Source organism: Ostrinia furnacalis, unplaced genomic scaffold (assembly GCF_004193835.3).
Source record: "Ostrinia furnacalis isolate ACB-3 unplaced genomic scaffold, ASM419383v2 OfSCF4045, whole genome shotgun sequence".
NCBI classification, from domain to species: domain Eukaryota; kingdom Metazoa; phylum Arthropoda; class Insecta; order Lepidoptera; family Crambidae; genus Ostrinia; species Ostrinia furnacalis.
Genome location: NW_021134284.1, coordinates 572445 through 596322, shown reverse-complemented (window position 1 = coordinate 596322; position 23878 = coordinate 572445). Strand labels below are relative to the sequence as shown.

Sequence of the window (23878 nt, the reverse complement as noted above, 5' to 3'; positions counted from 1 at the left end):
CATTCCAGATGTGCAAGTTATCTTGATGATCAATATTTTAAAAGTAAGTGATATTTTACCGATTAGATTAGTAAAGGACTATAGAAAGGCAGACAGGGAGACATGATAAGCTGCTAGAATGTATACAACAATGGTAATCTGATTATCTATCTATATAAATAAAAATGAATTGCTGTTCGTTAGTCTGATTAAAACTCGAGAACGGCTGGGCCGATTGAGCTGATTTTGGTTTTAAAATGTTTGTCGTAGTCCAGGGTAGGTCTAAACGGTGAGCAAATACGCGCGCGATATTGTTTTTTTGTGACAGACAAAATTCCACGCGAGCGAAGCCGCGGGCGGAAAGCTAGTAATTAATACAAGTGTGTCTAGCAGTGTATGTGTGGAGGATTAGTAACAATAGCCTTTAAATGCCATTTAATTCAAAGGTCAACCTCAGGCCAATGCGCTAACAATCTGCTAAGTTACATGTTTTTGTTGCATACCTCATTAATGTTATATTATTAGGAGTAGGTCATTTTTTGTGCTGGAAATAAGTTTTTGGGAAAAAAGTCGATTAGCATGACGCACGATATTGTTGCAAAAGATTGATAGATTACAACGTTGATAATCATGATACACAGTTGAATTAAGTTACCGTTAAGTTAGGAATGCATTATTGAAGTCAAATTATTGAGGACGAAAAGTTGAGATTTTGCGAGTTTTTTTTGCCAAAAGACATTTGATAAGATTTTCTGTGAAACGTTGGAATCAAAGAGAGCCACGTTAATGTGCCAAGATCTTAATGAAAACTCAACTAATCCAAGATGGGTTTCGCATTACAAAATAAACTTCTAACGGCTGTCTATTTCAGCATGTCTGCGGTTTTAGTATGGTGTGTTTTAATTTTAATAGAATTTGGTACTAAATTGACGATGAAACCTATTACAAAAACATAATGGCATAACTTGACAATGGCTTTTAAATTAGATTTTGGACGTATATCGGAGTTTGGGGCGCCAACATTTGCAAGTGTAATTGATAAAATGGAGTGCTGTCAATAGTTATCAGCGCTGAAAGCTTTTAACGCGTCAGTCTGAGTGATGTGATCAGTTTTTGTCAGCGCTGTCGTGCACACGTCACAACCTTTAGTGATTAAAAGCTTTTCAATGAAATATTTTAATATTTTCTGTTGGGATTTATTTGTCACTTTGTTTGTGATGATGACGCACCTATGAAAAGTTCTGTCGTAGATGTAGATACCAATCTGCGTATCCTTTACAAATAGCGTTTTAAAAAAAAACCTTAATTAAACATTTATTTAAAAATTTAAAATGGAATCTTCCTACTCACTGATTCGGATTAAGTTTTCCTACGATGGAAAGTTATACACATTCATAAAGACTTTATTGTTCAAATGATGAAGCATAGAAACTCTAATTAACGTTAAAGTGTATCGGTAATTAACGGATTGTACGATTCATCAAATCACTATGTGACACTGATCTGTTTGCAAACGCTCGCAGGTTAGCTTGGAAAAAGCCATCGGTAAATTGGCTAATCGTTAACTGATATCCACTTTGTTTCGACCGTGGTTTCGATCCAGTATTAATTACACATTTTATAACTACGGCTGTACTTACAGTACTGTTGTCAAAATTAAATAATGATAAGTATAGATAGNCTCCGCCTCCTAGGCACAAGTGCTTTAGGCAACTTAATCCGCGTCATTTCTTTTTGTGCATCAAGTATAATTGTTTTAAATTTTGATTTAAAGGTGTTCTTACAATGAATGCGTCTAAGAGGGGGGGGCAAGTCATTCCAACACCTAGTTGCCTGGTGGCGGAAACTGCCCTGAAAGCGACAGTTTTATGTTTATGTACAGCCAATGGGGCCCGCATGGATCTAGATGTTCCGTCACCGTATCTTTCATGGAAGTTACGAAATTGAAGTATGTACCTATTATTTTTTAATAGTATAAGTAGTCATTGACGATCTCCAGCTAGAAAACAAATTATGATAGAATTATTTTAGTCAAAACAATAAACATAGTTAGATAGATGTAGCGTTAATTTAATGGCATTAATTTGCACTTATTAATGTCTATGATTCAATTTAAAATAGATGCTAAGTAACATGTTAATCAACGTTGTCATAAACATTGAGAGGTTTGACAAATACAAATGTCACTTCTTTTTCAAAAGATTTAAAGGGGCTTCTAAGAAGATGAAGTTTCAAGTTTTGGATTGATATGAGTGGCAATTAATGTATCTCTACTCCTTTCTTTCTTTTAAGTTATTTTTGGCCGTTATAATCTCGATTACAACCGACAGTAATAATAAAATTATATGAACGTAACGAGTTTTTTCACACATTGAGATACACTGTTTAAAAAAAGTCGGGCACTTCCAAAAAGCTTTTGTATTAACTCGCGCATGTTTACCAACACTTATCAGCTGCCAGTCACATCGGCACTGTCTAATCTGTGCATTGGATATATGCGGCAGTAGCGCCGCGTTCCCACGCCGCAACTGAATTATAATTAAAAACAATTGTGCCACAGACTGCATCACGGCTCGCGATGATTGCCGCCAATTTGTGCGGCATTATGGTTAGCGGCATGCAACTGTTCATTGCTTTGCATCACAATTTTCCGGCTATGATTTCGTCGCGTGGATTAGTGCACAGTATAAAATGAGATGAAGCAGTATATCGCAATGAAATCGTATATTGGGTAAAAATAGACCATTCCATTGCGATTGCGATTGCGACTAAGCTAGAAGGATCCTTTCTTAGAATCCTTCATAGGTAAATGTCAATAAAAAGCATTCATCATAAATAAAAGCTAATGTAGAGTTTGTAACACGATCTACTTAATTGGCTGATGCGTTGTGGTTACCGGAGGTTACCGGCTTGTTTGTAAGCGTTACATGCAGCTCGACACGTGTCGCATGCTATGACACGTTGGGTTGGGTTCATATACTAATAAAACAATCATAAGTTTGAGACCGATTTAAGCATTCGCATGTCATAATAATTAGTAATTGAGATCCAACAGTCAGAGAGCTAGAGTCTGAGGTGATAACAGACTGCTGCATTAGAAGATTACTGATTTCATGTTTCATCTGGACACGACACTTATTTCTTAGTCCAACCGTTTTTTTGTTAATTGTTCATTTTAAATAAAATGGTATTTGGTTTTACTCGTATTTCCTCAAGTCCTCTTTCCTTGAATATGTTGCGTATCACACTGGCCTGGCAGTAACAATTTTTATGAACCAATTGTCATCAGGACATCTGTAACAACAGTTCATTAAGTTCCAAATCATTAATGTAGACTGAAATAATGATTATTACACGGTAATTTAACACAACTAGGTATAAATGATGGCCTGTTTAGCGAACAAACCGGGCCACACACGGCGACAGATAATTAACATGCAAATGCGACACTGGCCTCCAAACGCTGCCGATATTATGCTGAATCCATTAAAACTACAGCGCCTTGCACGAAACTTGTAAACTAAGCATAACGTGGTAGAGCCTTTTAAGAAAAGATGCATTCATTACACAAAGGGACGTAGTCTACTTAGACCTTAGAGCATCCGCCTAATAAATATAGCACCTGTCCGAATAGCACTTGGCCACAAAGAGTGTGGTCCACCTACATCCTAAAGGACTATGAACTTGACGATTTAACGTCATCAACAAGCAATAGGTTTCTGCTTTAAAATCGATGTCTGTTGGGGAAAATGAGGTTTAATTCCAAAATCATTTTATTAATTAGCCCTCAGTCGCCGAACTTGATACTTTTACTAATCAACCGATCCCAGCGCAAATTGCGTGATAACCAAACATGACTCCTATTCAACCAAAATTATTAATTATCACCGCAATACTTAATTATCGCGATGTTTTCATGCTCTCGGGTCAACCTGATAAGTGAATGCAATTCAGGTCAGTTATAAATGTGCGTTTAAACTTGCAGTTTATTAATGAATGTTTCTAATTGTTACAGATGTGTTCACGGTGAGGGCATGATCCAGCGAATGACGGAGGCAATGGCGTCGTAGGGTCACCACTTATTTGCTCATCGAGGTGAGTACTGCTTTAAGGGTCTAGTTCTAATAAGATAACAAACAGAACTACCAAAGAGCTAATGCCCGTTTTCACCATCTATCCCTAATTTTTAAGTGACCCCTTTAAAAATAAAATTTCTGTTATGTGTATCACATGGGGTTCACTTAAAAATTAAGGATTGATGGTGAAAACTGGCATAAGAATGGGACTCAACTCCATAACGCACTCGGAAGCGTCTTCTTGACTTAAGTTATCAAACTAGGCTTATAAAATTTTGCTCGTAAATTCAGAACTGTAGAGTCTAATTTTATTGTCACCAACTAAATAACGTCATCGTCCCAAAAATTAGATAATTTATCAATAAGTGCGTATTACAAAATGTTATTTAATTCACACAGATCTTGCATAACCAAACATCTTTCATGAACTTGGTTCTCGTTAAAATAGATTGTAGTGACCCGATTTTTTGTGCGTCATCTGGGTCATTTATTATTAGTAGTTTAAGTTTAGTTAATTTTAATTTAAGTTAGTTATACAATGTATTTTGTTTTTGGACTAAATAAATGTTCAGCAGAGGTTGTCAATCTCATGCGCTATGAGTTAGAAAAAGCATTCATTCACAAAAAATGATTATTCTTTTTGTGGATACAGCTGGCCGTAAATAACCGTGAAGGCGAGACATTTATTTCATGCCAGCAGCATTTCTAGAATTTCTTACATGAATTATAATTACGGGCACACAAAATTAAACAAGATAAACTGTGTCTGATGTATCTCGCTTCTTAAGAAAATGTTTATTCGAGTTCAAAGAACTCTTTTGAGTAAGCTTACTTGCACCTAAAATGGTAAAAGAATTTTTACCGGTGCGAGAGGTTATCATAATCATATCATTCATTGTCAAACAAAACTGCCACTCCGAGGCGAATCGGGTTCAAAAGGAGAAGGCCTAAAATAACATTTTGAAGAATGAGACGTTACAAACAATGTGTAGGCGCATCTGGGGAGCAAAAGTTGTTGCGCCAGATGACGGCGGACGGCTCGATTCATTCGCGATATATGGACGCCTGTGGAACTCATTTGTGACCTTCTTTTTTGTCACACACTGCTCGCTCATTAGTATCTCTATAAGAATTTAGGTACATTGCTTTTTAATTAGGTTTTTCTACATTTAACTATTTAATTGAACAGATAGCATAATACTAGTATAGAGCCTTGTGAATTTTAATTAATGCTTCCGTGTTGCTAAGCTGTTTTATTCGATACCTGTTCAACGAATATGCGCTCCTAATCTCCTAAGTAGCCTCTCAATTTTTCTTAACTATTGCTTACAGGTTTTTTGCGTGTCTTTGTACTAAATTACGCTTTGATCCGCGATCAGTGTTACATTGCTTGTCAAAATGTTATGTAGGTATATTGCTTGTTTCTAGTGCTGGATTAGTATCTTAGCTAAACCTGAACGCACAGATCTCTAGCAACACTCGTACCTATTGGTAGAGTCTTATTGCTGCTACCCGAAAGTCTCTTTTCATGCCCCAAATCAGGTTTTAACTTTTGCCAAGTGCTAAGCAAGACATGTAACAAGAAAGCTTACAGTGTAATACATACATATAGTAGTGTAGTACGTAGTATGTTGTTACCCTGGTGCAAAGGCTCACTAAATTTTTTAAATTGTTTTTTACCTGTGGGAACCTATAAGTGGTTTACTTGTTACCTATCTTATGTCATTATTACACACTGTAAAACCCTGGTTTTCCGAAATAAATAAATAAATACGTCACATTGTCCTTTCCAGGTGTAATCGTGTAAGGTCGCGATGGGCGCGTCGGGCGTATCCGACGAGTACACGCCGCCGCGGCTCTCGCGGCTGCTGCACGCGCTGCCGCACGTCAACGTCACGCTGCACCGCGTGAACGACACCTTCGCGCCCAACTCGCCCGTCTACCTCGAGGTGAGGACCTACCATCAGCAAGGCGCGCCGGGCGGGTCACGAGTACACGCCGCCGCGGCTCTCGCGGCTGCTGCACGCGCTGCCGCACGTCAACGTCACGCTGCACCGCGTGAACGACACCTTCGCGCCCAACTCGCCCGTCTACCTTGAGGTGAGGACCTACCATCAACAAGGCGCGCCGGGCGGGTCACGAGTACACGCAGCCGCGGTGTTCTGTCTATCTCCAGGTAAAGACCTACCGTGTCTGGCGAAGAGACACTGACACTGGTACAATCACCCTGCTATCTTCTAGTCGGTAATGTGATGCTGCAGCGCGTCAACGACATCTTTGCGCCCAACTTTCCCGTCTACTTCAAGGTAAAGACCTACCATCAACAAGACCTGGTCGGTGACAGCTGCTGCACGTCAACGTCACGCTGCACCGAGTGAATTACACCTTCGCGCCCAATTCGTCCGTCTACCTCGAGGTACGGACCTAGCGCCATATCTGGCAAAGATAGGAGATAATAATATCTGTGGGCGTCATATCATAGACGTGTGACATGCGACGGGAGTAAAACTAACCGCTTGGACGACAATACGCGCTTAACTTAAGGAAGGTACAATCACCTCGCTGTCTTAAAGGAGTCTACGTCCTCAGTGACGCCCTCGTGTCTGGCAACGTGACGCAGACGTTGCACTTTCGCGCCTAAATCGGCCGTTTACCTCGAGATCTGGCAACACTGGCAAATCGAACACTAGCTTTGACGACGCGCTAAACTTAAGGTACAATCATCCCTCTGCCCTAAGGAAGCCTACGTCTTGTCCAGCAACGTGACGATGTACTGCGAGTGTGAATTAGCGAAAGAAGTCACTCATTAAAGGCTTGAAGGTTTATTTGCTCATAACAACATGATTTATTTGTCCTTTTTCGGCCGTTTGGTGTTGTGGTTCGAAACGGACTACTATTCCAGAGGTAGCGGGTTCGATTCCCGCACAGTACAAACATTTGTGTGCATGAACATAATATTTGTTTGTATTGGACTGGGTGTTTTCTATGTATAATAAGTATGTATTTACAAAAAAAAGTATTTAAGTATGTTTATATCCGTTGTCTAGTACCCATAGTACAAGCTTTGCTTAGTTTGGGACTAGAAGCGCAGTGTAAAATGTCCAAGGATATTTATTTATTTATAAGGATATTTTTGTGTACTGAAATGATACCGTATTGTTTCCAGAGCTTGGGCATACTCGGCTCCATACCTGGCGCGTGGCTGATCCTGACACTGACGGTGCTGCTCATTTACTTGCTCACGCGATGCTGCGATAGGAAGCCGCGACCACCCAGGAGCATCACCGCTCTCAAGGTAATTTCCACCTTACATCATCCATGTTAAGGGTTAGACTCCCTTCCACTTGCCGGATAGTTATCACGTAAAGTGAACAATGAACATCCATTATGTGCTGCTTCAATCGTGCCTTAGGGTCTTTGTATGTAAGATATAGTGCATGGTTTTTAGCTTTCAACTCCTGACTCTAGTATTTTCTCTTGATAATGCCGAATAAGTCCCTAAGATCCGAATGTGTTCAAAAATCTTGTTGACATTTTGGAGTAAAGACCAGTCATCTTAGACTGTTCCAATCTTAAGTACTTACTTGTGATGTAATAAACTCGACAGTGTTCATAATCAGTGGTCTGTGATAACCGTTTGTTAGTAACAGCCACTTGACGTTTACATCGTGTGTGATTAGTTGATCACTGACCTCTCTCTTATATCGCTCAACGCTAGCAAATTATTAACCACGATATTATTATATTACCAGTCAGTCGAGTGAAAGATAGAGCTGACCGTTTTATTGGGTGTGAATAAATCATAAAACGCTCGAGAGGGTAAGGCTGCTATAAATAGCGACTGCGAACGGAATCTCGATGTATATCTCACACGAAGTTGTGATATAATCGCCATATGGACTAGGGATGTGGCTAATCGTCTATTAAACGATTTTTCATCGATAAATATTGGAATTTTGAAATGCAGCATTCTTTCGTAATGAGATGACATGATTGCTTGTTAACTCGCACACTTGTGAAGTGCCATCGTCAAGTGTGTCACCATAAACATTCAAAGTAGGCAACAAAAATAATAAGACCCAACTGTTTTTGCGTGTTTCAAGTTTAGTTAGAGAAGAGGACTTATGAGATTTTTACGAATCGTTAAATCTGTTTTTCTTACGAATTGAAAAATGTTTACTTGTTTTTACCCATCCCTATTATTGAATTTGATGGGCTGCCGAAAGCCAAGTGTGTTTTGATGATCTGAAGGTTTTATAACGGGGTCTATGTCATCGAACCACGTCCACATGTGCGTCTGGACTGCCATGAGGTTTAGATTATTGTCGGAGGATGAGGTCATTGACAAATGATATCATATTTGTAATAATACACCGATACAGGGAGTATGCTTGCAGTAAAGACATGTGTGCGTATAAAAGCTACACAGATCATAGCTCTATTGATGATTCAACTTGCTTTAGATTTTTGCAAAGGGTTTTGAGAGAAATTCCATGAATATTTTTCCTTTTTCCCATTAGGTTGATCGAGCTATCTGCATTTGATATCAGATCAAGATGACTATCTTTTATCCGCCCCATCTAAGAAGTTGTAACGAGATCTAAAGCCCTCGTTTCACGGTTAATATGATTCACAATTTGCGATAAAATTCTTTAGAGAAAATGTTTAGTAGAGACATATTTTATAGGCCGATATTCAGCAATTTAAATGGTTTGCAGATATCCATTTTGATAGCGGTTTGCAAAAGTGATTGAGCATAAAAAACAACACTGAAAGAATTGGAGTAGAAAGAAATGAAATCGAAAATGTAACATAAATACTGTCCTCAAGCTCTGTAATAATGGAAAGTGCAAAAGAGCTTTTTAAACGCCAAAAAGCTTAAGACGTCTTGGCATGTCTCGCCATGCCAGTGAATAGTTGCTCCTTTCAAAGTTTAAAGTGACATACAAACGCAGATGGTCACGCATTGCTCCAATTTGGTTTGTTACTAAGTTGTATTTTACTATTTACAGATTACACTGATGATCCTATCGGTGCTATGTTGCGGCGCCATCGGCGTCGGCCTGTTCGGGAACGATGACCTGCACAACGCGATGCTGCAGAGCATCCAAGCCGGCAACCAGCTTGCGGCCCTCGTCAACACGGTGAAGAATCAGGTAAACTGCCGATTTGGAAGAAAGAAAGAAAAATTTATTTTGGCTCTACATAAAATTACACTTATCAGTAAATAGGTACAACGAATAGAACCAAAAATGGTAACCGCTCAGCATTATGTCATGCTCTGTGTGGAACTCAGAACACAACGCTTCTATTTAGAGATATGACCATATTGAGGTGGTTGGAAGCTTCTGGATGCGGGAGACCCCTTTCAACCGACCAATCAATGGGCTAGCAGTGACATCTCCTATGGCTGAAATGACAATGATTAGAATCTTACCAGATGTAGACTCTAGTGTGTAGTCGCTCTGGACATCGAGAGACGTGCCACGTTTGATGAAGACGATGATGATTTGAATCGTTGGCGCTCTAACTTCTGTTATGCTTAGAAGCTGATTCTAGAGTGAAAAGAGTATTCCTTATACTTTTTTTGTGGCTTACTGATGGTTAATAAGGCAGTTCCTCAGTGCCCACAGACGAGTCATTCCGTTAGTTTCCGGACAGAATTGGCCAGCTTTGAATTATTGGGTCTACATCTTCTTTTTTATTATTTTCCAGTCAAGTATCCTCGAAGAAGCGATGGGTTCTCGCGCCCGCGCTCCCTTAGCGCGATTGGCAGACGCGTTAGACGCGCCGATAGCGAACCAAACAGCGCTTGGTACGCTGCTAAGAGCGCTGTCAGCGCTGCGAAACAATGCCAGCGCTGCCGCCTCCGCCGCTGACAACTTGAGGCGGCCGCTCGCAGCGCTGAATCTGGATGCATTTATGAAGGTATATTTAGAAAAAAGTCTAAGAGCAGTCACATGTAGACTGGTACATGGACAAAAGTTAAAGCTTAAAACCTAGATCAGGCAGTCCATGACTGATACAATAAAGAATTTGAAGCAATTACTGCTGTACTCGCGTTTCAACCTTTTTGTTTGTACTCGGTCGCTAATCTATGACCTTAGTACATGGTCCTTCGAGCCGGATTTAATGCTACTTTTCCATTCCAGCGCGTATGGGTATGGGAGGCGGCGCGCTGGGCAGGCGGCATGGCGGGCTGGTGCTGCGGCGGCGCCGTGTGCGTGGCGCTGCTGGCCGCCGCCGCGCGCCGCAGCCGCCGGGCGCTGCTGCTGCTGTGTGTGAGTACATCACTAGCCGTGACGTCACACCGGCGCGGCGGGCTGGTGCTGCGGCGGCGCCGTATGAGTACATCACTAGCCGTGACGTCACACCGACGCTCTCGTAGGGACGGAGCGAACGCGGGAGGGGTGCGGGTAAGTAAGAGAGAGTCGTATTCCAGCGAGGTGCATAGTTAACTCAACCGGGTTAAAAGTCCTCACCACGGGCCGGAAGGCGCTTTATAAGCAGACTCTACTAGGTGGACCGATGATGATCGGGAAGGATCTGGATGGCGACAGCGCAGGCCCAGTCGCTGTAGAATTCGGTCCCGATGTCTTTGTCTCCTTTGAGTTTGAGAAATCCTTCTGTAAAGCAGAGTAATCTTGGTTTCTTTCCGTCTCTTTTTTTTCAGTCAGTAATATTGGCTTTTTGTAGTTACCATGCATATACGGGACTATTCCCACCTCTCATTCCCACCGCTGCAACTCCTGTGTCTCTGCCTCCAGCTTTACCGCCAATAAAAACCCAACCAGTGAAAGTCAAAGTCCCGGGGGAAAGTACCATTCACATAGTAATTTAACCTTATCTTACGTCACTAATCCAATGTTTCTCCACAGGTGGGAGCCTTAGGCGCGTTGGTAGCGTGCTGGGCGGGCAGCGCGCTGGTGACGGCGGGCGCGGTGGCGGCGGCCGACGCCTGCCAGGACCCCGCCGCCGCGCTGGCTGCCCACGCGCCGCACAACCTGCCGCAGGACGTGAGTAGCTTGTGTCTTAGCTATAGGTGTGGATAAGGTGCTAATGGGGTTCCCTTACCCAAGCTTTGGGACCTTCATACTAGCGACTAGCGTCTTCCGAGCGCAGTAGTCTTACCAGCGCCTGCGCAGCGCTCTCGGCGCGCACGCACCGCACAACCTGCCGCAGGATGTGAGTGGCTGGTGTCGTAGCTATAGGTGGTGATAATGGGGCTTTGAGACCCCCCTAGCGAGTAGTCTTCCGAGCATAGCCTTCTTATCAGCTCCTGCGCAGCGCTTTAGGTGCACAACTTGCCGCAGGACGTGAGTAGCTTGTGTCATGGCTATAGGTGGTGCTAACGGGGCTCTCAGACCGAGCTTTGGAACTCCCTACACTAGTGACTGGCGTCTTCAGAGCTTAGTCATTTTATCAGCGCCTGCGCAGCGCTCTCGGCGCGGTGGCCGCACACGTGCCCCATATCCTGCCTTAGGACGTGAGTAGCTTGTATTACATCTATAGGTGCTAATGAGGCTCCGGAATCCCAGCTTTGGGACCTCCAAACTAGCGACCAGCAACTGACCAGCGCCTGCGCAACGCACTAACGCTCTAGACAGTGCTAATATGGCTCCCAGACCCAAGCTTTGAGCCGTTAGCGACTAGCGTCTTCCGAGCGTAGTCGTCTTACCAGCGCCTACGAAGCGCTCTTGGCGCTTTAATGGTCGCGCACGCGCCGCACAAGCTACGTCATGACGTGAGAAGATTACGTCATATCTATAGACAGCGCTAATGAGGCTCCGAGACCCCTTGCACTAGCGTCTAGCGTCTCACCAGCGCTGTGGGCGCGTTGGTAGTGTGCTGGGCGGGCAGCGCGCTGGTGACGGCGGGCGCGGTGGCGGCGGCCGACGCCTGCCAGGACCCCGCCGCCGCGCTGGCTGCCCACGCGCCGCACAACCTGCCGCAGGACGTGAGTAGTACCAATGCGTACCAATGGGACTCCACATTCAAGCTTTTAGGCTGTTTTTAGTGTCACGCGGACCGTCCGGTGCGGACCCGCTCCGCACGGCCCATCTGTATGAACTTCTAGGGAGCGTTTTAGAGTAATGCGGTCCGGAGGAACCGCTCCGCTCCCTAGCAGTTTATACAGATCGGCTGTGCAGAGCGATCCGCACTGACAATCCGCGTGACACTAAAACCAGCCTTAGACCCATACTAGCGTCTTCCGAGCGCAGTCGTTTTACCAGCGCCTGCGCAGCGCTCTCGGCGCCCTCGCCTCTTACGACATCCAGGGGAAGAGTAAAAATGGTATATTTTCGAATTAGTCAAACCCGTGTCAATAGAAACCGATCTTTATCTATTCTATTGTGAGGTCGAAAACGAATGAGGATTCTTTACATTGTGTTCTCTAAGGAGTTAAACCTTTAGGGTGTTTTTAGTATCGCGTGGATTTCATCAAGCACGCAGAATAGCCCCGGGTACTTTATGAAAATGTCCTTTTCTTACAAGTATTTATTGTAATACGTGGAATACACAGTCATGCGAGTTGGCGTGTGATGAAACCAGCACGATGTTAAAAACACCCTACACTACATTTCTACTATCTGGCTGCCCTTTGACTCATCATCATCATCACTCATTTTGTCTTTGCAGATGGTGCACTACTACCTATCATGCAAGGTTTCCCGCGAGAATGTGCTCACAGCAGAACTTCGGAATGCGCAACGCGCGGTCGTAGCCGTGCGTCAGGCGCTCGCCGTGTTGGCTCGTGGCGCGCCGCAACTGTTCAATGACCCTGGTCAGTATAAAATAGTGCCTATTACAACGACATAAGAGCTGTTTAATTAACTTCGCGACGAGCATCGCACGGTCATGGCTCGATAAAGGATGTTTTCGTCCCAGCCAGCGGGGCGTATATGGAATCCATACCTTTACACAAAGCTCATGACGTCAGAGGCCGCGTTACCGTCGGGTATATTTTCAAATCCATAAAACAAAAATCGTTTCAATAAAGCGTTCCTTTACCTAACATTTGTGATATCACTGGCGCGTGTTGACATCGGGTATATTATCAAATAGAATACGCCCACGACGGGATTTAAAATATACCCGACCGCAACGAAGCAGACGACGTAAAGACAGGGGAATAGGAAAGACCAAGTCTAGAATTCAAGCTGGGCGCCCGTCTAACACGGAACGCAGAACTAAACGAAAGCATGACTTAGGACAGAATATTAAAATGAATATCCATAACGCGCGCTAAATTCTTATTTTTAATATTATTACTTCATGCCAATTGTATTTTTAAAGTAAGTTCACTTCCCTTTATATTAAACGTTTTTATCCACTCTTGTTCTTGTATCATTATTATCATAACATCAGCTCATGTATCATTTATCTTAATCATAATCCATAACATATAAAGTTAGACATCCCTTTGTCTGCCTCTGCATTTGCTAACGTACCTAATTAAAAATGGAGAGACGCTGAAAAAGGGTATACATTATGGTATAACAAAATGGAGTGTCCTACATGAAAGTATACCCCAAAAAATGTTGCGGTCGGGTATATTTTGAAATGCTTAACACGGCGTTATTGATTTTTATAGTATATCCGAACTCAACACTATAGAGCGTTGTGTAAAGGTATAAATTCCATATACGCGCCAGCGGGAGGGGCCCACTCGCACATCTCTATTTAGCGCCCTCTAGTGTGATTTCATTGGAGTTAGTTTGAATGTAGACTGCGTAGTGGCAATGGTGCCATATCAGATCTAAAGCTTCAACCACACCAACGCGTGCAGATGACAGATCGCGCGACCTATGACAGTTCACGCGACCTGTCATTGGCCTTTGATCGCGCCGGGGATAGCGATCGGCACGTGTATTGGTGTGGTTGAAGTTGGGGTGTACACAGATATCTGATAAAGGAACGACATCTCCTTATATCATAATTATGTACTTTAGTTTTTTTCTTCTGCTTCTTCTCAGCTCTGGCCCATTTATTGTCCCGTAGCAGTGGTAGCGTTAATACTAGATCGGATAAAAGTGCTTTTTAAAAGCCTATTTGCAAAAATAAATGAGTTTTTTAAGTTACCCAGATCAATGGAGTCATTGACTTTAAGTTGAAAATCTACCTCTAAATACTTACTTATGTCTAATACATTTGCAGGGCTGCAGCCAGCATTGGGCGCCTTAGGAGCAGGCACAGCGGAGGCCGAGCGTGCTTTAGTATCCCTAAGCAGCGCGTTGGAATGCCGCATGGCGCGCGCTTACTTCGTAGCCGGCGCGCGCGCAGCTTGCGACGGCGGCCTGCAGGTAAAGCAATAACAAGTGTCAATAAACACTAATGTCACAGAATAAGTAATAGTACAGGTACAGAAGGATTACTCCGCAAGACGATTTAAATAAATGCGAGTCTTCCTACGACGCGATACAGTGGAATTCAGCTCGCACAGCACTACGTACCTACAATTTTATTCACCTACAAGTTTTGTCTCTTTCTATCGCGTGCCTCTGAACTCTTCTTACGCTGTTAGGGTTGCTGTCTAGTGAAAAAATAATTAATCTACTTATTTGTAATGAGGTACGTATGTAGGTAAGTACGCATTCATTATGGAAAACCTTGGGAGAGGCCTTTGTCCAGCAGTGGACGTCATTTGGCTGAAACGAACGAACGCATTCTGAGCAGTAGTCATGGTAGGTTAGGTTCCTATACTATCCTAAAAATACCTACATGGCCAACATACCTTTCAGCATCTTTGGGAAGCGAAAAAAAGATAAATCCGGTAGATTTCTTTCCGAATTTAAACACCCGAACGCCGCACAATATTTCTTTCTCTTTATGTCCATTTTTAAATAATACTTCGATCATAGAATTAGGTACTACAACGCACGCCAGCGTCCTGACGGGCGCGCGCGTGACACTCGACTGATATAATACCCGCCGGCGGGGCGCTTCGCTGTAGGTAATTATCGGATGTACCGCGCGGAGTGAGCCAGGCCTGCTAATGTCAAAGGATTCCACAAAGCGGCAAAAATTTGAACTAATAACAAAACCACAAGTGGCAAAAATTTGAACTAATAACCTAGTATTGATAGTAGCGCCCTCCTGTCAATCTCATAGCTGCGTTTCAGCACAGTGTTTCAGCGTTGGACAACTATAAGCTTATTGACAATTAATAATTGGAAACATTTCGCAACATTTGGCACAGAGGGCGCTACAGGCATTGAGCTATAACGCTATGATGCCAACATTTCCACTAATTAACCGATTGAGTCCCAGACGGCATTAATTAATGTCATAACAATTGATTATCTATTGTGTCTAGATTCGCGGAGCTTGAAGGATTAATAAAGGAACGAGTTCTAAGTTAACTTCACGCAGCAGCAACCAGGCCGCCGTATTTCTATGAAATGCTTTTGTTGCTAGCGGCACGTCTTCTAAAGCTTTTTTATAGTATTACGCAGCAATACGCGAATACATGCGCTTCGAACTTGTACCTTTAAGTTATTGAACATTACGTAAATATGCCGCATGCTGTTTCAGATATAGTACGTTTTTTTACTAACAATCAAATTCGTACAATTTGATTGATAGTAAAAAACACTAGTATTATTTTCCTAAAGATTGTTATAATAACATCATTTATTTTTGTTTCCAGGCTCTATCGCTGCAGCTGCTCGCGGCTATCGCAGCTGGATTTCTTTTCACTGCCATCGTACTAGTCGACTCACATGCCTGGATCTACATCAATACAAAGTACGTAAAACGTAAACGAAATAAGTAACTTATTTCAAACGTAGATATTTTCCTTCAATGTATAGCGTCTAAGAATTTGGATAAAAATAGGGCAGTAGATTAGCAATATCATAGACTGTTTTTTGTATAGATATAATAAGGCTGGGTTGCACCATCATACTTTAACTTTGACAAACGTCTAAAATCTGTCAAACTCCATACTAAAAGCACCGGTTATATATTTTTTATTTTATTTATTTGATCACCAATATTCACCAACAAGGTTACGTTATATATCGTTCACACAAGTAACTTAAAATATATTATCGCATAGTTACCGTTAGTTAGGTGGTGCAACTCAGCCTTAGTATTGTATGATAGCATACTATAACATGAAGGTATTTGAATTTGCTGTCAGGCTATACTTGACTTGTAATTTGCATTCACAATCACGCTTCCGGTGACTGGGTATCTAGTGTAAAATATAAATCGGTTGCACACATCCTTATCCCCAGGCGGAGTGGCACAGGAGAGGAACAGGCGCCATTCCTCTCCTCTGGAGGAAGCAGTGCTGCTAGCAGGACCCTGCCGAGACCGGCGCCATTCCCTAATGGCAAGCCGCCGTCTTATAGCGCCGCTGTGCAGCTAATGGACCTGGGAGATAGGGAGCGGCCGAGGTACGGGTGAGCACATACAGTTGTCTCTCCTAAACAAGTAGTAGAATAAGCCCCATCTTTGTTTGAGGCAGTAGCGACGTTAAAATGACCCTGCCGAGACCGGCGCCATTCCCTAATGGGAAGCCGCCGTCTTATAGCGCCGCTATGCAGCTAATGGACCTGGGAGATAGGGAGCGGCCGAGGTACGGGTGAGCACATACAGTTGTCTCTCCTAAACAAGTAGTAGAATAAGCCCCATCTTTGTTAAGGCTGTAGCGACGTTAGAAGGACCCTGTTGAGGCTAGCGCCCTTCCCTAATGGGAAGCCGCCGTCTTATAGCGCCGCTGTGCAGCTGATGGACCTGGGAGATAGGGAGCGGCCGAGGTACGGGTGAGCACATACAGTTGTCTCTTACGAGTTCCATTATTCTATGAGGGCAGTAGTGCAGCTTGCAGATTCGGAACACCCCATTAAGAATTGTAGATTTATTTCTCGTGTTAAGTTATTACTCAGGTGGAAGTTAGCTTATTATTTGTATATAGTGTAAGATATTTTTCTTGATACTATAATGCAAACTAAAAGTTTGATTTAGATGAAAAAAATACTCCCTCTGGTTGCTATTTTCGAGATTTTGTATGTTTACAAAGCTAACTTTTTAACTAACTTATTAACACTTATTTTTCTGTGTTTATGTCTAAATTGTGTTAATTCTAATAACTCTCAACTCTTAACACCAAAATTTATTGAACTTTTCTGTATATTATTTGTACGTTATTACGCGCCAAATCTATATTTTTTGCGTTATAACATGTAATTAATTAAATGTAATTTCAAATTGGCAATGTGAGCGCTTTGGATCTATCTGTAAGCTCACTTGCATTTAAATTAATACATTCACAATTCGCAAATAAATATTTGGAGTTGACATAAAATGGTACTTCAATACTTTAAAATACTTTTTCAGACATGTATAGTCTTTCTATTGTATCGTGGCTGTAAATATAAAACGTTGTAATGTGTTCGTAGGTCAGGCAGCGCCACTTTGGGTCGCGGCGCGGGCGGCGAGCGCGCGGCTAACGCGCTCGGCACCTTTGGCGGCTCGCACACGTTAGATATACCTTATATCGTTGGCGATTCTGGCGAATTTCATAAACTTAACTAGGGCTTTGTTCTTTTGTCCTTAGATAATGAAAAGGGACTGACCTCCGATGGCTCTAAGGGCCAGAACAGACGGTGAAACGCAACTGCAACGAAACTGCAACTGCTAGTTACTTTTGAGTTGCATCAAGTTTCTGCCATAGCGTCCGTTGAGAGACCACACATGACGCGACCAGTTTGAAACTTTCAGTTTCAGTTTCATTCATAAGAATCATCAGAAAGTTGCAGTTTCGTTGCAGTTGCGTTTCACCGTCTGTTCTGGGCGTTACATGAGTCTTTTTGTCCTTAGAGTATAATAACTGATTCTGGCTGTTCTGTTTTTGACCTTTATTGTTATGTATCTTAAAAGTCTAAAGCGGTTTTGAGCTCGCGGCACGTTTCGATGAGTCACGTGTACACACTGTCTGTCAAATATTGTGGGTAAACCTAAATGCAGTAAAAGAACGGTATACTCTTGGACTATTTGCATCCCTGCAACTCTTTTGTAGCCAAATTCTACAGCTTGTCTGTCATATGGGTTGACATTCGAGCAACAGTTGACAGTTGTGCAGTCTCTTTTCATTACATGAGGAGAAAAAAAGCTAGCTAGTTAGTTAAGTTTAGAGAGTGGTACACAACAGAGTCGCCAACATTAAAAAATTGTGTGTTTTGTAGAATTGGGACCTTTTATACTCGTCAAGTATATGTAATGTTTCTTGACGAGTATTACTATTTTTGCATTTAAAAGTCGCTGATTTTAAAACAATTGCAAAAAGTCAATATAATTGATTAAATAAAAGTTCTTTCCCGTGTAAAAAATTATGATTTGCTTGCATCAAAAAAATTTAAGTAACGGTTGCGAGTTGAGTTCATTTCACGATGTCGTAAATCAAATCAGGAGTTTTAAAGTAGATGTTACCTTGGTGTATTACGTAGATAGTGTAGTACTGTGATTAAAAATAGCCTTGGGATGTTAGCGACGATTTTTTGAAGTCCAGTGGCGTTTCAGATCATTGGTCAAGTTATTGCATGAAGATGAAATAATGCATGTTGTTATTCGATGACATCCCAAGACTATTGTTGTCCTTGTCGTGTGCTAGCCGTAGATGTATTTATAGCTTTATATTGCCCCTATTTTATGTCTATTTTATTTATTTATTTATTATTTAACTAGGCAGGTTCAATGTTACCTAAAGTCTGTTCGCCGAGAGTTGATAAATATTATGAAATGTCTTGCAATAGCGACTGTCGCTTAATTATCGCATTCTGTATGGCGGGCGTCGTTTGTCACAACGCGCACTGAGTACCATGGTACGAGCCACGCAGCTGTCGTCAAGCGCCCCGGCCGGCGGGCCGCAATTTGTGAAACGGAATAGATTTATTTTACATAAGACCGAAATGAATGGTATGATAGTGGGTAGGGCTTTGCCCAACATTGGGATACACTATAAGCCACTTGATAATAATGAAATACTTTTTATCCAACACATGGACGCCACGTGTTTGATCCGTATCCCCACGTATGCCCTAACCGGAATAATTCCCGTAAATTTTAAAGAGATAATAATGATAATCTACCAACTTTTTCATTATATCGACCAAAAATAATTAGCGGGCCGCAATTTATAATGAGTTTAGAACCTCTGATATTTAATTTTTTTTATCAACTCTCGGCGAACAGACTTTAGCTTATTCCGCCAAATTCAAGCACATAGGTAAATATGACGCTGTTTTATCAAAATCGATAATAGATAGATAGTCATTTGGTTGCATGTATCCAAATGATATACCCAGACTACAATAAAGCTATGACTCGTCATAGCTCATAATATACATCTCGTCTCGACGAGATGTACAGATTAGGGCGGCTTAGCAGGTAGATTATTTCCACCAAAGCGGAATGAAGCGGAGATGTGCGGAGATATCTGAGAATTCTTAGAAGTCTCATCCTTGCTCCGCTTCTTCCCGCTCATTGTGACGTATTTTGTATGAAAACTCCTCACATCGTTTCTCTGTTATGCTCATCCGTTTTCATTAAGAGCGGAGACGAGACTTACCTACAAATAACGAAGATTTGACCTATTTATAACACCCTCGTATTTCGTCTCGTCTTGCCTTTCGCTTTGGTGGAAAAGGAGCCTCAGTGGACAGTCAGCGTCAAATAGTTCGAGACATTCTTAAGTGGTCTCAACTTTATTCGAATTGTAACAAAAACGTGTTGTGAACTTTTTGGCTACTTTGGGTGTCACTAACTATTTGACGCTGACTGGACATAGGTATAGATGACCCACGCTGAACTGTCCCACCAAACTCAATGACAGGGGGGCGCTACCATCGTTCAACTATATGGTTTCCAACATGGCAAAAATTGTAACTAGCGATCCGGTATTGACGGTGGCGCCCCACCGTCAATACCGGTGGTGGTGGTGGTGGTGACAGTTCAGTATTTTGGAACTATACAACAGCTAAACGCCTAGATGAAAAAATATCTCTTCTCGTATCCGCTTCGGACATCTCCCCTTGAATCGAGTCTGCTTATGGCCGTTTTCACCATCTATCCCTAATTTTTATGTGATCCTTATAAAAACAAAATTTCTGTTATTTGTTACCATAGGGGTCACTTAAAAATTAGGGATTGATGGTGATAACGGGCATTAGTCTTCATTCTGGTTAAAATCTTAATGAAATTTAAATTCCCTGTAAATTAGATTATTGGTTGCATTGTAATTGAAATAAGTAGTTTATTTGAGTTGACAAAATAGTGACGTCACTAGCTAGTATTTCCATACAAAATCGAGGAGTTCTTGTCTCTTCTTGAAAATTTTGACTTGAACTCGTCTTGAAAGTTTTAAAAAGTTCGTGGCGTCAAATATCCTATTTGAATATTAAGCGGGCCTTGTTTCTAAAAAAGGGGAATTGCAAAATATGTTTTTGTGACTATTGTGCTTCTTTTTGGGCCCCTTCGATCGCGTGCTCAACACGAGCCCAGTAGAAAACTGGCGACTTTATTTAAATCCTTCTCATCCCAGGTCGCGCATGTCGGGCAGCGCGACTTTAGGTCGCGGCGCGGGCGGCGAGCGCGCGTCTCTCGGCGCTTTAGGCGCGAGCCACACGCTCGGCCGGCCGCACAACGGCAAGTACGCCACGCTCAGCAAGCAGTGCAAGACGCTGGAGAGCAACGACTTCTACTGAGACCGGCCCGGCGGCGGCGCGCCCACTGACAACGCTGGTTTGTGACTTTATTTATTTATTTATTTACTTATTTTTAAGCCACATTAGGTCGCGGCGCGGGCGGCGATTGATACAAAACTTTTTAACTCGCCTTTATGCTTTATTCATAATTAAGGTAGCCTTTCGAAGCGAGCGTCTATAGGCTGGTTTTAGTGTCACGCGGACTGTCAGTGCTGATCGCTCCGCACAGCCCATTTGTATGAACTGCTAGGGAGCGAGCGGTTCCTACGGACCGCATTACTCTAAATCCCTAGAAGTTTCAGATCGGTTGTGCGGAGCGATCCGCACTGACGGTCCGCGTAACACTAAAACCAGCCTAATTCTCTAAGCCGAAGCATAAGCAGTAGCCCTCATTGACATATCGCACCTGCTACGGTGCAATAACGTCATTTATGCAATTTTTTTCAAAACCTAACTGAATCAAAGTAAACCAAGTAAAGAGGTAGATTGGAGTATATTCTCATAATCAGTTAGGTTTTGAAAAAAATTGCATAAGTGACGTAATTGCACCGTAGGTGGGATATATTAATACCGTATTTGGCATATATTGATACCGTATTTTGTCCAAAATTGCAGCCCAAGCCGGGCGCGCGACGAGCCTGAACCGCTTCGACCCGAAGTACGCGTCGTTCGGGCCCCGCGCGCCCCGCCCGCGCCCCGCCGCGCCCCCCTCGTTAGCTACCTTCGCCCCGCCCGCCGACAAATACGCCACAGTACGGGCCCCCAGGCGCCCTGAGCCGCAACCGTTGTCCGCAGCAGCCCTAGAATACCGCTCGCTGCAACGCCCCCGCCGGCAACAACCGAACACGGCCACGCAGCACCGTCGACGCCCCGAACGCCCCGAGCGAGCGGAACGCCCCGAACGCCCCGACCGCCAGCATCAAGACCACCGCGATTTGTACGCGGTGACGGAGCTGTAGCGAACAGGCCACGTCAGGTCAGTCGTGGCTGCCGATGTGAACTGCTCCACGTTCGTTTGTAACGTGTAACGGACTTTTGATACCTTTTAAGTGACAGAATTGGTTGACAGACGTTTAAACTTTAGAATACCGCTCGCTGCAACGCCCCCGCCGGCAACAACCGAACACGGCCACGCAGCACCGTCGACGACCCGAACGCCCCGAGCGCGCGGAACGCCCCGAACGCCCCGACCGCCAGCATCAAGACCACCGCGATCTGTACGCGGTGACGGAGCTGTAGCGAACAGGCCACGTCAGGTCAGTCGTGGCTGCCGATGTGAACTGCTCCACGTTCGTTTGTAACGTGTGAATGACTTACTCTTACTAATTATATACTTCGACTAGTAATCTTGATCCTTTTAAAAGTGACAGAATCTGATGACAGACGTTCAAACTTTAAATCAATATTAAGAAACAGATGAAGATTTCTTTCAAGTAGCCGTTTACACAGACATGTACGGTGTAGGAAAAAACAAACAAGAATCTCAAAGCAGCTGACATTAAAACATGAAACCAAATATAAGTGACACATAGAACAAAACGCTTTATGAGACTGAAAAAGCAAAGCGTTTATGTTAACAAATGGTGAGAAGTGATAGAGTTAAGTGGACGAAATATAGTCGTATGACTTGTGACCACTGGCCATTCAAACATTCACTATGCCCATCATAGTAGAATACTAGAGTGGCAGCTATTAAAATATGAAGTTATGGAGACAAGGTGACGAAACAGTTTCGTGGGTTTAGGATATAAACTGTAATTTGACGTTCCCAAAGCTCATGCTGTCTTTCTTTAACGCGTAAAGAGTGGAAAGGACAACATTACTTATGAACTGTCAAAATATTTGACGTTTGTGTCGAAATCAATAATTGATTTGTAAACCAAGCAAAAACAAATATATAAAGAAAAGAATTAAGACTTTTAATTCTAAGTAGATTTAACTCTAACGGCAATACATTTTTAATGAGAATAAAATTACATGTAAAATCAATTTCAATAATATTTAGTGAATGAATTGTGAAAGGTTAACTGTTATGTATGTCAACTTTGAATATGGCAAATAATTGACGGCACATGGTCAAAACTGTCAAAACTTTACATATTGACCTCGAGATAATACTGGTGGTTATTTATCTGTATCTAAAACAGATAATTTACAATAATATTACGTATTTAAAGGTCAATACGTATCAATTCTATGCAGACCTCTAAAAATAATTTAATTAAAAAGACTACAGCAGAGTGAATATGTGTCAGCACCTGTTCAAATTTGCTCAAATCTTTGTAATTTTATCGTAAATGGTCAAATTTTTTATGCGATGGAGTGCTAGTGAGAATGTCTAGGTAATTATATTCCTTTACATCATATCTTAAACTTTATTTAGTCAAATTCGAGCGGACTTGAGAGCTGGCCTATTACTTTTATTAAAAAGTTTATACTAACTAATAATCTTCATGAATATTAACAAATAAACTAGGCACATAAATTAGCACAATTTTTAAACTGATTTTGGTTAAAGTGTGCGCTCTTTCCAAAACAATGTCCATACTAAAGGCTGTGTTAAAGTGTTTAATAAATAATGACCAATAAACCCAGTTCGTTTAAACATTTTATTAAGAAATACTTGACTGTGACCGATACACTCTTTTTACTCAGTTTTCGCTCAATCTAGGTTTAGGATACCTGAAGAACGGTCTTACTATCTCTAGCCGTTTGTTATCAATGGTTGATAACTCTTGATGCTCGTTCAAGGTATGGAAGAGATGCCAAATCTTAGGGAATACAATTTTTTGGCATTTTCTTAATATAAAACAACGTAGCCCGGCTTAAGTCCGAGAAGTCACGTTTGTATTGTATGTGTATACAATAACTTCAATGTATATAGTAATTATTACGATTATCTATACATAATTTTATATAGTCTGTTTATGTGTGATTCGAGTTTTTTAATACTTGTACATTTGAGTCAAACGAATACACAGGTAGCAAAAGTTATCACAAAATATATTTAGAATCTCGTTTCGATTAATGCTTTAAAAAATATAATTAAATTTTAATAATTTCAAATTGGTAGGCTCAATGCGGTTGCAATAGCGTGGACCTAATGTATAT

At 42.1% G+C, this 23878-nt stretch overlaps 1 protein-coding gene and 1 long non-coding RNA gene across 2 annotated transcripts in view; one reads left to right on the top strand and one right to left on the bottom strand.

Annotated features, from left to right (window-relative positions):
- LOC114358589 (protein tweety-like) lies at nucleotides 1-23748 on the top strand. The gene is made up of 16 exons (XM_028312588.1): nucleotides 1-43; nucleotides 3995-4074; nucleotides 5849-6004; nucleotides 7222-7350; nucleotides 9068-9211; nucleotides 9771-9983; nucleotides 10208-10336; nucleotides 10934-11071; nucleotides 12696-12840; nucleotides 14214-14359; nucleotides 15706-15803; nucleotides 16298-16459; nucleotides 16558-16647; nucleotides 17465-17545; nucleotides 20605-20804; nucleotides 21383-23748. The coding sequence occupies exons 3-15, from the start codon at nucleotides 5870-5872 to the stop codon at nucleotides 20765-20767; spliced, it is 1773 nt and encodes a 590-aa protein (XP_028168389.1). The 5' UTR covers nucleotides 1-43; nucleotides 3995-4074; nucleotides 5849-5869; the 3' UTR covers nucleotides 20768-20804; nucleotides 21383-23748.
- Nucleotides 14267-23878, bottom strand: part of LOC114358590 (uncharacterized) — a 29885-nt gene continuing 20273 nt past the window's right edge. Inside the window, exon 3 of the long non-coding RNA XR_003656382.1 lies at nucleotides 14267-14353. This is a non-coding gene — a long non-coding RNA (uncharacterized LOC114358590). The remainder of the gene's footprint in view (nucleotides 14354-23878) is intronic.